This window comes from Dermochelys coriacea, chromosome 2 (genome assembly GCF_009764565.3).
Source record: "Dermochelys coriacea isolate rDerCor1 chromosome 2, rDerCor1.pri.v4, whole genome shotgun sequence".
Taxonomy (NCBI): Eukaryota; Metazoa; Chordata; order Testudines; family Dermochelyidae; genus Dermochelys; species Dermochelys coriacea.
Window position 1 is genome coordinate 166,838,068 of NC_050069.1, and position 14,476 is coordinate 166,852,543.

Genomic DNA, 14,476 nt, shown 5'->3' on the forward strand with positions numbered 1-14,476 from the left:
CTAGTTCAGTAGCTCAATGCAGTTCACTTTAATTGGTATCAAATAACAATTACTTGATGTTAGTGTATGTGAAATAAATTGGTAGCCTCAATTCAGCTCTTCGGGTATGTCCGAACTGCAATTAAAAACCCGCGGTTGGGTCATGCCAGCTGACTCGGGCTCGGGCTGAGTCTGTTTAATTGCAGAGTAGTCATTCAGGCTTATTCTGGAGCTCAGGTGCTAGGACCCTGGGAGGCAGAAGGGTCTCAGAGCTCAGGCCAAAATGTCTGCACTGCATTTAAACATTCTCTTCCCTGGAGCCCAGAGAGCTCAGGTCAGCTGGCATGGGCCAGCTGCTGGAGTCTAATTACAGTATATATCCTTAAAAAGAAAAGGAGTACTTGTGGCACCTTAGAGACTAACAAATTTATTAGAGCATAAGCTTTCGTGAGCTACAGCTCACTTCATCGGATGCATTTGGTGGAAAAAACAGAGGAGAGATTTATATACACACACACAGAGAACATGAAACAATGGGTTTATCATACACACTGTAAGGAGAGTGATCACTTAAGATAAGCCATCACCAGCAGCAGGGGGGGGAAAGGAGGAAAACCTTTCATGGTGACAAGCAAGGTAGGCTAATTCCAGGAGTTAACAAGAATATCAGAGGAACAACGGGGGGTGGGGTGGGAGGGAGAAATACCATGGGGAAATAGTTTTACTTTGTGTCATGACTCATCCATTCCCAGTCTCTATTCAAGCCTAAGTTAATTGTATCCAGTTTGCAAATTAATTCCAATTCAGCAGTCTCTCATTGGAGTCTGTTTTTGAAGCTTTTTTGTTGAAGGATAGCCACTCTTAGGTCTGTGATCGAGTGACCAGAGAGATTGAAGTGTTCTCCAACTGGTTTTTGAATGTTATAATTCTTGACGTCTGATTTGTGTCCATTCATTCTTTTGCGTAGAGACTGTCCAGTTTGGCCAGTGTACATGGCAGAGGGGCATTGCTGGCACATGATGGCATATATCACATTGGTAGATGCGCAGGTGAACGAGCCTCTGATTGTGTGGCTGATGTGATTAGGCCCTATGATGGTATCCCCTGAATAGATATGTGGACAGAGTTGGCAACGGGCTTTGTTGCAAGGATAGGTTCCTGGGTTAGTGGTTCTGTTGTGTGGTGTGTGGTTGCTGGTGAGTATTTGCTTCAGATTGGGGGGCTGTCTGTAAGCAAGGACTGGTCTGTCTCCCAAGATCTGTGAGAGTGATGGGTCGTCCTTCAGGATAGGTTGTAGATCCTTGATGATGCGTTGGAGAGGTTTTAGTTGGGGGCTGAAGGTGATGGCTAGTGGCGTTCTGTTGTTTTCTTTGTTGGGCCTGTCCTGTAGTAGGTGACTTCTGGGTACTCTTCTGGCTCTGTCAATCTGTTTCTTCACTTTAGCAGGTGGGTATTGTAGTTGTAGGAATGCATGATAGAGATCTTGTAGGTGTTTGTCTCTGTCTGAGGGGTTGGAGCAAATGCACTTATATCGTAGCGCTTGGCTGTAGACAATGGATCGAGTGGTATGATCTGGATGAAAGCTAGAGGCATGTAGGTAGGAATAGCGGTCAGTAGGTTTCCGAAATAGGGTGGTGTTTGTGTGACCATCGCTTATTAGCACCGTAGTGTCCAGGAAGTGGATCTCTTGTGTGGACTGGTCCAGGCTGAGGTTGATGGTGGGATGGAAATTGTTGAAATCATGGTGGAATTCCTCAAGAGCTTCTTTTCCATGGGTCCAGATGATGAAGATGTCATCAATGTAGCGCAAGTAGAGTAGGGGCATTAGGGGACGAGAGCTGAGGAAGCGTTGTTCTAAGTCAGCCATAAAAATGTTGGCATACTGTGGGGCCATGCGGGTACCCATCGCAGTGCCGCTGTCTCTACGCAAAAGAATGAATGGACACAAATCAGACGTCAAGAATTATAACATTCAAAAACCAGTTGGAGAACACTTCAATCTCTCTGGTCACTCGATCACAGACCTAAGAGTGGCTATACTTCAACAAAAAAGCTTCAAAAACAGACTCCAATGAGAGACTGCTGAATTGGAATTAATTTGCAAACTGGATACAATTAACTTAGGCTTGAATAGAGACTGGGAATGGATGAGTCATTACACAAAGTAAAACTATTTCCCCATGGTATTTCTCCCTCCCACCCCACCCCCCACTGTTCCTCTGATATTCTTGTTAACTGCTGGAATTAACCTACCTGCTTGTCACCATGAAAGGTTTTCCTCCTTCCCCCCCCCTGCTGTTGGTGATGGCTTATCTTAAGTGATCACTCTCCTTACAGTGTGTATGATAAACCCATTGTTTCATGTTCTCTGTGTGTGTGTATATAAATCTCTCCTCTGTTTTTTCCACCAAATGCATCCGATGAAGTGAGCTGTAGCTCACGAAAGCTTATGCTCTAATAAATTTGTTAGTCTCTAAGGTGCCACAAGTACTCCTTTTCTTTTTGCGAATACAGACTAACAGGGCTGCTACTCTGAAACCAGTATATATCCTTACTGGCTGGACATCTACATCAAAAAACTCACCCTTGTAACTGCTGCTAATAGACACCCTTATTAGCAGTTTCAGCCTCTGTCTATTGAATCTTCAGGACAGAATCTTACCCCTAAAGTTGGTTCCTACCAGTGAGAGTTGAAGCATGATAGCCAGACAGTAAGGTGAAAGCTTGCCTTGGCATTGCTTGTGTTCTACCTGTGATGTGTGGCTAAACAGAAGAGATTGGTCTTCAGGACTATTAATTCATCAGCTTTCATCAGCACTAAATTAAAAACAAAACGAGCCAGTGAGAGGAAAATAACTCTTCACTGTGTACAATACAATTGCTTTTAGGGACAAGAGTGTCTGTATTTGAATGTGCCCTACATGTCTTCAGTAACAAAATAATACAAGAGAAAAAACTGACAAGCAGAAAAGAGATACAGCTTCAAAATAAAATATTGGTATTGGGAGCTTGGATATGTTATAACTCTGAATACCACATGTAGCATCTGGAAGGCCAGTAAAATCATATTGGGGTATCATGTCAAAAATGAGCAATTTACCCGCAGTCCCCAAATAATAAGGCTGTGGTTTTTTTTCTTAATATGCACTCAAGCATATGCTGTAAATAATTAAATGGTATTCACTACTTACCTGCTGTGCACCTCTGTACTAAGGCAAAACCAATCTAATTCCACATAACACTAGCACAAAGTGCTATCTTCGCCACATACTGGTTGTGTGAGTGGGAGCTTGCAGTCCTGTCATAGAGCTGTTGGGTGTAAACCTACAGAGCATGTTCAGGCAGCACTCTCACTAACTTCAGTGGGTGCTTTCTGAGTCGTGATTTGGCTCACCAAATATTCTTAAAAAAAGTTATCCTTGATGCGTTTTAGGGCTTGTATACACACAATTTTGTGTCACTTTAACTATATTAGTTTAGAAACTGATGTAGCTAAAGCCATACAACTCCCCAGTGTAGATGTGGTCCTATCGGTATAAAAGGTGCTTATAAGGCATAACTTACTTCCATAGTCGGTGTTAGGATCCCTGATGGTACCAGGCTCACAAATGCCTAGAGCTTCAGCCTCACTGTCATTCATGTGAGGGCTCAATACAGGAGAAACTGGATGAAATTCTCTGGTCTGTGTTATACAGGAAGTCAGACTGGTCCCTTTGAGACTGCAGGTTTCAGAGTAGCAGCCGTGTTAGTCTGTATTCGCAAAAAGAAAAGGAGTACTTGTGGCACCTTAGAGACTAACAAATTTATTAGAGCATAAGCTTTCGTGAGCTACAGCTCACTTCATCGGATGCATTTGGTGGAAAAAACAGTTAGTCTCTAAGGTGCCACAAGTACTCCTTTTCTTTTTGAGACTGCAGATTCACAGATTTTAAAACTTCACTCTTTACTCTGGATTTTGTAGGAGTTTTTTTTTTTTTTTTTTTTTTTAAAGGCAGGTAGGTGCCCAGGTCTCATTGGATTTCAATGGGAGTCCCATTTGTGTCTTTTGAAAATCTCCCTCATAAGCTTTTGTTGGGTCCTAAGCCCGTGCTTTGTGATCAACCATCTAGCTTTGTCTTTTGTGTGAAAGCATCAGAATAAAGACAGCAATAGAATAAAAAAAGCACCTTGCAAAGATAAGATAGCGTTTTGAAAAGATAAAGGAAATGGTAATGGAAAGAGAATACCTTGGCCATTGAAGCGTGAAAAGGCTTTTAGAGATGAGCTCTCCTTTTGTATTGCCATCTAGTTCCATTCAAAATACCACATTGTCTTATGAACAAAGCACTATGTGTTATCTGATGCAGGAAATACATTTCCTTAACTAGACAAATATTGTTCAGGGGAAGATGGGCAATAGATTTTTGGGGAAGAAAAAGGCACCTGGTCCAGACAAAGCAGATAATAGGTCCTGTGAATGCAGAAAGATGGAATCTGCCACAAAGAAACTATTACATACTTGCTTACAGATAGAAATGAGATATACAGGCTTTCACTTGAGGACTGGCAAATCATTTTTCATACCTGTCAGATGACTGCTTCCTATTCACTCAAGAATGTAGACACAGTGTTGGTGCAGGAGTCTGACTCCTGGACAAATGAAAAATATTTAGCAATTATGTAGTGCTTTATAAACATTGGGCCTGAACCTGCCATACTTAGGAGTATTTGGAGTATCTTTCCTATAGCAGAACCAGATCCATTAATTAATTCTAATGGCACCCGTGCAATAAATATTTTCCCCGTTTTGAGATTGGAAAATTGATGCACAGGGAGGTTAAATTATTTGATTACAGTGAATCTGTGAAAGAGTTAGGATTAGAACTATGGAGTTCCAGACATTTGACTAGATATGCTACATCTCAGCTCAAATCCTGAGTAGATTTTTCATATATACCAAGATGACCCTTGTTTTAAGCTTTAACCCTTGCAGGCACTGTATATTTTGAAATTTTACAAAAGGAAATCTAGTGATATTCCCTTCCTCCCCCTCCACCCCTGCCGCAATGTACTTATCTGTAAATATTTCCAATTTAAATCTTTCTTGCATTAAAACTAATATTTAAAACACACAAAGCTGCACGGTTTTTCCATCAGTAGAATCAAATCAAAGATCAAAAAGTAAGATGATAATTATCATTGCTATGCCAGAACCAAATTAATTTTTCCCACCCTGTGCAGGAGGACTTGTTCATACCCTTCAGGGAATCATCATCACCATACCTTTGGGGGCTCTCTGTAAAAACATGGCAGCATGTAAAAGCTAAGTGTGAAAATGCATATCTATAACTTAAAGAAAGAAAGCTTGAAAAAAATGTAGTTTTATAGCCAAAGCAAAACCCAGAAAGCCAGGTAATTCATAGTTATGGGCTGGGCTTTTTATTATTATTGTGTTGTTGTTGTTGTTGTTGTTTAAAAGTGTGGAAATGAAGAATTAAAATAACTAAAACAAAATTCACTCTTCCCTGGGCCCTCCCTCAATGGGAACCATTCTGTTAATGGAGGTGTAATTAACTGTTGGAACAATTTATTTAGGGTCATGGTGGATTCTCTATTACTGACAATTTTTAAATCAAGATGAAATGCTTTTCTTAAAGATATACTCTAGCGATTATTTTGGGGAAGTTCTGTGGCCTGTGTTGTACAGGAGGCAAGACTAGTTGATCAGAATGGTCACTTCTGGCTTTGGAATCTATGAATGTGGGTCTGTGATAATTATTTCAACTGCTTGTCAAATGTTAAAATTATTTTAATGCAAGAGTGGTACATATGTGCTGTTAGGTTAGACCATAAACTATCTATGCTGAACACACTGATGGATTATGAAGCATTCTATGTACATCAGACTAAATTCCAATGACAATACTCTCTGATTATCCTAAACAATGAATAAAATCACAAAAATTAACCATATATCCTTTCCAAAATAGTCCACGAATGCCCTGGTCACCCACATACACATCCTTGACAGTCCCACCATCAATTTAAGTGGGCAGAGATACTGTGCTAGCTTTCTGTGCCAAAAGTGTATTTTGCTCATAACCCTTAAAAGACTGGGATTTTCCAAATGAATATTTGGGAGCATGCGTATTTGGGAGCATGGGGGAGGGCGACAGGCACAAATTCTGCTCTTAGTGAGATCAGGCTAGTGAGCTGCTCAGCTCTTCCTGCACGGTGATGAGTGCTCTTAATTTCTGCGGGTGTTGGTGGGTCCTCAGCCTGTTAAGAGCCTGATAGACGGCTCTTAACACTTTGCAAAAGTAAGCCCGTTTACCCTCATACTTGTTAACATGACCTTTGTGCTAGAGAAAAGACAGAACTCTGGGATTCTCTGTTCAGGATGCTGAAATACACAGGGTCCTGCTGTTATCAGGATATCTAGTCCATGCACTGAGGAAAGCAACCTGTGTGGTACAGTGTCACCACACAAGGTTTGTTTAAGTTCAGTGATATTTCAGGTATGCAGACTGTTTTAGTTTGTTTTGTTTTTTGTCATGGGAGTTGGAATGCCAAGGCTGCATCATATTGCACTTTTATTAATAAATAACCAAGAGAGGTATAGGTCCAAAGGGCTTTTGGCTTGTTCTTGGTGCACTGCTATGTCTTGGTGGTGTGGAGAAACAGAAGGGACTATTCATCCCTTTCTGCAGTGCTGTTTCCACTTGCTGTACTATGGAAGAGCTGTTTTTTTGTTTTTCCCCTTGAGGAATCTAATCTCAAGGAGGCAAATCTGAGATTTAGGCTAATGCTGCCAGAGGATTTGTTTATATCACCAAGTTATCTCCCTGCCATATCCATTTTCTTCCATTTAGAAAATATCGTTATAAGGAATTTCAGCCTTTCGTAAACAGTGCTATGTCTGTGGAGAAATGGAGCATTGTATGTAATAATAGCAACCACTTATTTTTATTTTATCTTGTATTGGGACACAGAGTGAACCATTCTTTTATAACTTACAAACGGGTTGAATCATCCAGGCTAGAAGTGTTCTTGACTGTAATTTTATCAGCAGCCTGGTAGCAGGGATTATCAAGAATCTCACGACTGTTCCGGTGTTCCTTATGAAAAAGCTCTTTTGATGTGGAGTTAAAATTAGTCTGGAGAATTGCCAGTGGCCAAAAAAAGGTACGTTATATTATTTTTAAATGTTAACTACATTAAAATGTGCTTATGGTGTGAAATGTGACTATGTAAAAAATACACCACCTTAATCTACAGATCTGCTCTCTCTGAGCATTAGGTTAGCAACAAAATTAAGCTTTTATGACTGTATACTCCAGTTTGTCCTGCCAAACATCGTAGTTATGAGAGAGTGAGCTGAATCCCAGTCTAGCTCATATACTCTTGCATCAACAGAATTTCTAGCAAAGTTCTGATTTTGGAAAGGATAGAAGTCTGTAGGACTGCTAGCAGAGGTTATTACCCCAGTGGGGTCATATCTGGGCATGCTTGGGTCACGACCATGACCTCGTGTGCATCAGTAAGTCAAGTGACTGCAGGACTGCTTTGCGGGAGTGCATGCTGCATGTTTTATACACATTCAGTAATGGTCACTGGTGAGTATGCAGCCCACCCCCAGCTGTTCTCCAGGCATTAGACCTGATTTTCCACTGCCGCGTTCTTTGTGTAGTCATTAACAACAATGCAAAAGGTCTGCAAAGTGGGTTAAAAATATGATCAAATCAAAATGATAGCATTTTTCACTCCCCTTGCATTCCAATTTGCACAGGTATAAGTATGCTTGGCAGAATTTGGTTTTTAGTTTTCTACAATTTTGACAGATAATATCTGGTTTTAAGTGAGATTTTTTTCTTAGATTTAAATTTTCACAGTTAAAGGAAATTATCAGGGGCCGGGGGAGGGTCAGACAGTGGGAAGGGTCACAATTATTTATTGTCAGTAGACTTTGATGTTCAAAAAAGTTAAAGCTTTATCAACCATTAAAATATAAATTTCAAAATCACATGTCAAAATATGCATAGCAAATATCTAATACTTCAAAAGTCTAAATCGTGGCATTTTGCCCATAAAGTCTTACTTTGCATAATTGTAAATTTTTACTGTTTCAAGGGAAAAAAAATTTCAGCAGTTTGTATGTGTACGGTGAAATCAACATTTACCAATGAAAATCAAATCCACCCAAGTCTAAGTATAAATTACATGAGGCAGTAGGTCATCAGCTCCAGTGTGTCTGTTCTTGTCTTACTGTGTGTTAGAAAATAACATTCAGCTTCATGTTGTTCAGAACTGTATATCCCTTTTACTTTCTCTCTCTCTCTCTCTCTCTCTCTCTCTCTCTCAGTTCCATTACCATCTTCACTCAGCTTTCTGTTCTTAATCGCTTCTTCCTCTTCTTAAATTTCTAACTTTTTCAGTGTCACAGCGTTCTCAGTCTTCCTCTTGCTTTCTATTCACTATCTTCTCTCCACTCCCATTGATCCCTCATAGAATTGCAACTGCAAGTAAGTGACAGTAAAAGCCTGAACATCCCTGGAGTCCAGAAAATTCACCTTGCTCCTTCCTCCCTCCCTGCTCCAGTTTCCTTGCTGCGTCAGTAATACAGAATGAGAGACTGACCTAACACAGAAGAGCAGCTGAAGAAATCAGGACTTGTTTGATTTTTGAGCAGCCACATCCATGTGAATCATTGTGTTTGAGCTAGTGTGTAGCTATAAATTGTTTTACTAGAAAGGGAAGGGCAAACTTTTTGGCCTAAGGGCCACATCTGAGTATGGAAATTGTATGGCGGGCCATGAATGCTCACAAAATTAGGGGTTGGGGTGTGGGGGGGGCTCTGGGGTAGGGCCAAAAATGAGTAGTTCAGAGTGCGGGAGGGGGCTCCGGCCTGGGGCAAGGGCTTCGGGTTTGGGGCAGTGGTGAGGGCTAGGTCAGGGGGTTGGGGCGTAGGAGAGGGTCAGGGGTACAGGCTTTGGGCAGTGCTTACCTCGAGCAGCTCCTGGAAGCAGCAGCATGTCCCCCCTCCAGCTCCTATGCAGAGGGGTAGCCAGACAGCTCTGTGTGCCGCCCCATCCACAGGTGCTTCCCTGAAGCTCCCATTGGCTGTGGTTCCAGGCCAATGGGAGCTGCGGGGGCAGCACTTGGGACAGGCGCAGTGTAAAGAGCCCCCTGGCTGCCCCTACATGTAGGATCCGGAGGGAGGACATGCCTCCGCTTCTGGGAGTCGTGCGGTGTCACGGCACATACAGAGCAGAGCAAGTCCCCAACCCCTTTCCCCGGCTGGAGCGCTAGAGCAGGGCAAGTCCCAGACCCTACTCCCCGGTGGGAACTTGAGGTCCGGATTAAAATGTCTGAAGGGACGGATGTGGCCCCCAGGCTGTAGTTTGCCCACCCCTGTACTAGAATATGGATCCAGGGCGGGAACTGAATCCTTAACAATCCTCTGATTTATTTACTTCTCAATTTACTAAGCTGATTTATATTTAAATAGGTTAGTTCTACGTGATCTGCACTGATGCCATTGTACTACTCTTTGTTCCTCGTAAATAGTAGCTGTCTGTGGGCGATATTTATTGCCTGCATAGGCATGGAGTAAAAGAAGCAGTGTTCCATAGCTGTATCATGGGTAATATCATAGCATTTGGTGACTATCTCATACTTTGGGCATTTTCAGGATAAAGAACAATTTTCAGGCACTATATTGCATTTCTCAGACTGAAGCTTGTCATGGAAATTGTCAGTCTAGATGCAGATGGTGTCAGTCAGATTTTTTGCTAGCTTTGGGGTCCAGACCATTAGGTGTGAGGCAGCTGTTTTGCACTGTACCACCAACATACTTCCGCTTCCAAGCCTGTGTGTTTGGCCAAGGAAGGATTACTCCAGTGTAAGGGTGAGCCAAGATGGTGTACAGCTGATGTAGGGGCTTCTGTGTCTTGCACCTGGTTTAATTTAAATCTTTTATCCTGAATCCAGTTGTGTCCTTGGTTGATCTTCTGGCTTAGGCTCATGGTCCTTTTCTGGCACTCTATCTGCAAGGAGGCTACATCCCTTTGGGATTTGCTATGATGATAAAGATCAAGGTCTTACTCAGTGTTAAGCTTCCCAGAATTTGATCTCTCTCCGTCTCTCCCTGCCCCCTTTTCTAACTAATTCACACCTCTATGATATACCTTTTTTGGTGTGTTCTGCGCCTTTTCTGGGTTTCTGCTCCATATGTATTATGTAGCAGGAGAGCTAGACGAAATCGGGGGGGAGAAGGAAAAAAAATCCATGTATCTGGATTACAGTCTTTTGGGGTTTTTTTGTAAATTAGTGTGATCAACATTGTACTGCTTTCCCATCTATGTTATCTTAAAATCTGATGTAAGCAGGAATGACTCTAATGAGAATGGGTCATTAGGATACTAGTCATCAGAACCGATTTTCTTAAATATATGCACAGTATGAGGTCAGGTACTTATATTGCATTAACATTTATATGGTACTTATCATGTGTCTGCCTGGCTACCTACAAACAAATGAGAAAGTAAAAGTTGACTTTGTGTGGAACTTCCTCTGTTATTAAGGATGTTTGTTGTTTGATGCAAGTTGATGCAGCTTCTCCATCTGTATCTCAAAAACCATGTAACCAGTTTCTGGAGAATGATGGGTTGATGTCAGGGTGTATCCACAGAGCTATACTCTCCTGGTGTAAAGAGCCACCATTCACATGATACTGTATGAACCATGACCATCTATTATTTTTCCAAGATATGCCAGTATCAGTGCAATGACTTCTTGCTCAGCAGAGGAAGAGATGCCGTCTCATGCGTTACAGTTCCTAACCATCCTTTCTTATGCTTAGAGATGCACTACTGTCCTGTGTAACAAAACACTATCCTCAAGCAGCTTGCGCTAATGTTTAAATATAAATTTATTTGGGGGGTGTTCAAAATCCAGGTCTTGATCTGGATCCATGTTTGGCAGTTTGAGCCCATTTCCCATCGCCCTGCACTATATAAAATAGCACGATACCTAGGCTAAATCATTTGAAAATAATTAGGTTCCAATGATGAGGATCAGTGAACAAAATTGATTTTACTTCTGCATCTCTTTTTTTTATTATTATTATTGTCAGTATGTTCTACTATCCAACTGTATTTTCATATTTATTATTTGAAGCCTAAATTTAATTCAACTGGAGTCTATTGGAAGTTTCATTAAAATTGCTTTTTTTCATCTTATCTGGTAAATATGATAAAATCAAAAGGAATTTGCCTGAGGAAGGAGTGAGAAAGGACTGAAGTACTTGGCTCCATGAATAATGAACAGTTAGTAACGTGTTTCGATGCAGTGTCATTGTGGAATTTGACCATTAGTTTGCCCAAAGATCATTTAGAGCTGAATGATACTCTCATTGAAGTCCATGCAAGTAGGACCAGGCCCTAAACCCCAAAACTAATGAGATAGCACAGCAGCTGTTATAACAGTCACTGGTATTTCTGTTAAATTAGGGCCTGATCCCAAAGCTGCGAAAGTGAATAGGAGTCTTCCTACTGGCTTCACTGGGCTTTGGATCCACCTCTTTCATACACAAAATCATAGAACATGTAATGTTACTGTACATGGATTATTTAAATGACCCAAAATAACTTTAATGAGTGAGGTTTTTCCTCCATATTTACCTCACTTATGCCTTTTGTATTAGGATTCCAGGTTGATGTGTTTCATGTTACCTGTTTACCATCTCTGTATTTTGTAGGCACACCTTTATCACCCAAAGTGGAAACAATTTACTCCATTTAATGCTCTATTTTATTAAATTTTGTAGATATACAGAGACAGAGAAGGAAAATAGCTGTGAAGAATGAATAGATATCAGTTCAGAGAGGAGAGAATATAAGATGCAGGAATTAATAGATAAAATTTTTCAGCCTGCTGGAAATCAGACTAGGTGATCCTGATGGTTTCTTTTGTCCTTTTAAAAATCTATGAATGACAAGAGAGGCAAAGTAATGTTGTTCATTGAGGGAGAGAGATCAGCTGTTTATCATTCATTGTTACATTGCGTTGTTAAAGGTTAGGTTATGGGTATCGTTGTCTTATTTATTATATTGCATTAATTGTACTAGAAATGTCCTTGTTCCGCTCCATTTACAGCACAAATGATGAATGGACAATGGAGTGTTTAGAGAAATTGAAACAGAGACATTGATAAGGAGTATCTCCTCACTTCTGATTCTTTGAGGGCTTGATCCTGATGGGGCCTGAGCACCCTCAACTCTCACTGACTACCCTGGGAGTTCAGGGTGCTCAGCACCTCACTGATTTGAAACCTTAATAAGTAAGATTCTCTAGAACTAACACTTCCCATATCTTGGAGCACAATTGTGCTCTGCCCTGCTCACATGCACAAGGTGTGGAGAGGAGAAAGTATAGTCTAACTCTGCTCCCAGCTGTGAAAAAGCTGTGCAGAGCATGGGAATAATCTGCATTTATATATATATATATATATATATATATATATGGGTTTAATGGATTCGTTTGCTTGTTAAGAGTTAAAATTAGTTCTACTAGATTTTGGGTTGCAGAAAAAAAGGTAGTAAGTGTAGAGAAACTTAATTTCCTAGTACTCAAGTGCACAATACTGTGTATCCACTGTTGGGAGACTGTAGCCAACTCCTTCTAGAGAAATGCATAAATCACTTTGCATCAGCTGCAGGGTTCCAAGTCAGACAAAGGAAGTTTTATCCATTCGAAAGACCCTTTGATTTCAAGGCCTGCTTGCAAGCTGAGGTGGGAGACTCATTGTGGGTGGGTCAGAATGTTAGGGAGGCAGCAGTTAGAGGGGGCAGCCTGTCTCACCCAGCCCCAGTGCTTGGGGTGTGCCTGGATTAAGCGGAACCTGTCTAAACTGGCAGGGAAAGGCTGGGTTTGGGTAAGAAATACCCATATAGGTTTTTATTGTTTTAATCCTGTTTCTCTCTACTTGTTAAATTTCTATGAATCGAAAAACTGTACTTGTTCTTGAAGAAGCTCTCCTGTGTCACGGTAAGTCATTCTGATGACAAATTCCCAGAGAGAATTCTGTAGCTGGGCCCAACCCCAGCAGGGCTGGCTGAGGTAATCAGGGTGTTGTAGCCTGGTGATCCAGACTATAGTAGTGTGAACCATCAAGTTCCACTCTGGGATAAGTGCAGACAGAGGCCTATCACTTGGAAAGGGTGGCCAGGGAGAGACTAGGGAAGAGAGATCAAAGGTGCTGCTCATCCCTGAACTGTAAGAGAAACCAATGGGATTTTTACCATTGACTTCAATGAGAGCAGAGTTAGGCCTATACTGATCGCTTTTGAAAAGCCCACCCTTTGTGGTACACTGAATACACAGGAATAACATTTGTGCCATGGAGATGTGTGATGATCAAACAGTGTGGAGCATTTTGGGGGAGGTCAGAAACAGGTGGTGGAAATCTGTTGTGTGTATCATCCCAAGATTATCATGTTATTTTAGAGAAAAAGCTGTAAAAATAAAATAGAACTGTAGATATAAAAAGTTCCATGGTAAAGAGAAATAACTTCCACTGTAGGAGCTGTTATAAATGACCTAAGATCAGGGGGAAAGGAAGCATTTCCCTTATAACACATGCTTGCATTTTCCATCAAAGGAAGTGTATTTGAAATCACTAACTCTCTACTTCTTTTTATTTCTTAAGGAGAAAAATGAAGGCTCGAGCTCCCCCTCCACCAAGTCAATCTCTTGCTGCAAGTCAAATTCAGAGTGAACAGAAGTTAGTCACAGAGCTGGGAGTAATCCCTGATCAGAGCCTGGTGACCATGAAAGAAAATCTGATAAACAGGACTGTGGACTTCACAGTCGTTTTACCAAGTGGTGTGGAACAGAAGAACAATGTACATGGGAGGTAAGGCACCAATCAGCTCTGTCATCCTGGAACCTCCCTTCCCCCACATCTTGCATTTTTAATAGGTAAACTCACCTCTCTCAGTATTGATGGAGTTTACTCTTTTTTCACCCTTCCTTGTAGGACTGTTGGTTAGAGAGAAAATTATAACATCAACGGGCTCTTGTCCCCTAGAGCTATGCTGATCTCATCCATCCCAAATGGAAGAGGAATTCTGCAGCCATTGTTCCCCCATTTTCCCTAGGACCCCTCAGAGGATCTGTGGAAACAGGACATGGGCAGTTCTTCCACAGTTCTATGGAGCTATGGGAGGCAAATAATAGTGTCTTAGGCTGTAGCACATTTCTGTAGCCTCCTGCTACAATGGGGATTCCCCTTTACAGGGATTCTGATGAGAAACACAATCTGTGAGAGCCCTGGCAGTGTGACTGTATTGGAACCAGTCAGCTAGGGCACAGATGAGTATGTGCCACTGGGAAGCAGAGCTAGTGTGGATGTACATGGTCTTTATCTTCACTAAGCCCCAAGAAATGAGTCCATGCATATCTCAGAGATCTGCTGGGTTTCTACGGGGAAGTAGAGAAAGCAGCCTCCTGGTGTGTG

At 41.5% G+C, this 14,476-nt stretch overlaps 1 protein-coding gene across 13 annotated transcripts in view; it reads left to right on the forward strand.

Annotated features, from left to right (window-relative positions):
• Window positions 1-14,476, forward strand: part of COBL (cordon-bleu WH2 repeat protein) — a 329,136-nt gene that overhangs the window by 155,375 nt on the left and 159,285 nt on the right. For 12 of the 13 annotated variants that reach the window (XM_043508632.1, XM_043508631.1, XM_043508628.1 and 9 more), the window contains one exon: window positions 13,667-13,873. In XM_043508632.1, coding sequence (XP_043364567.1) covers window positions 13,674-13,873 — 200 coding nt within the window. In that variant the 5' untranslated portion in view covers window positions 13,667-13,673. Of the gene's footprint in view, window positions 1-6,621; window positions 7,144-13,666; window positions 13,874-14,476 lie in introns of those variants that run through there. The other variant, XM_038393061.2, reaches the window with a different exon arrangement.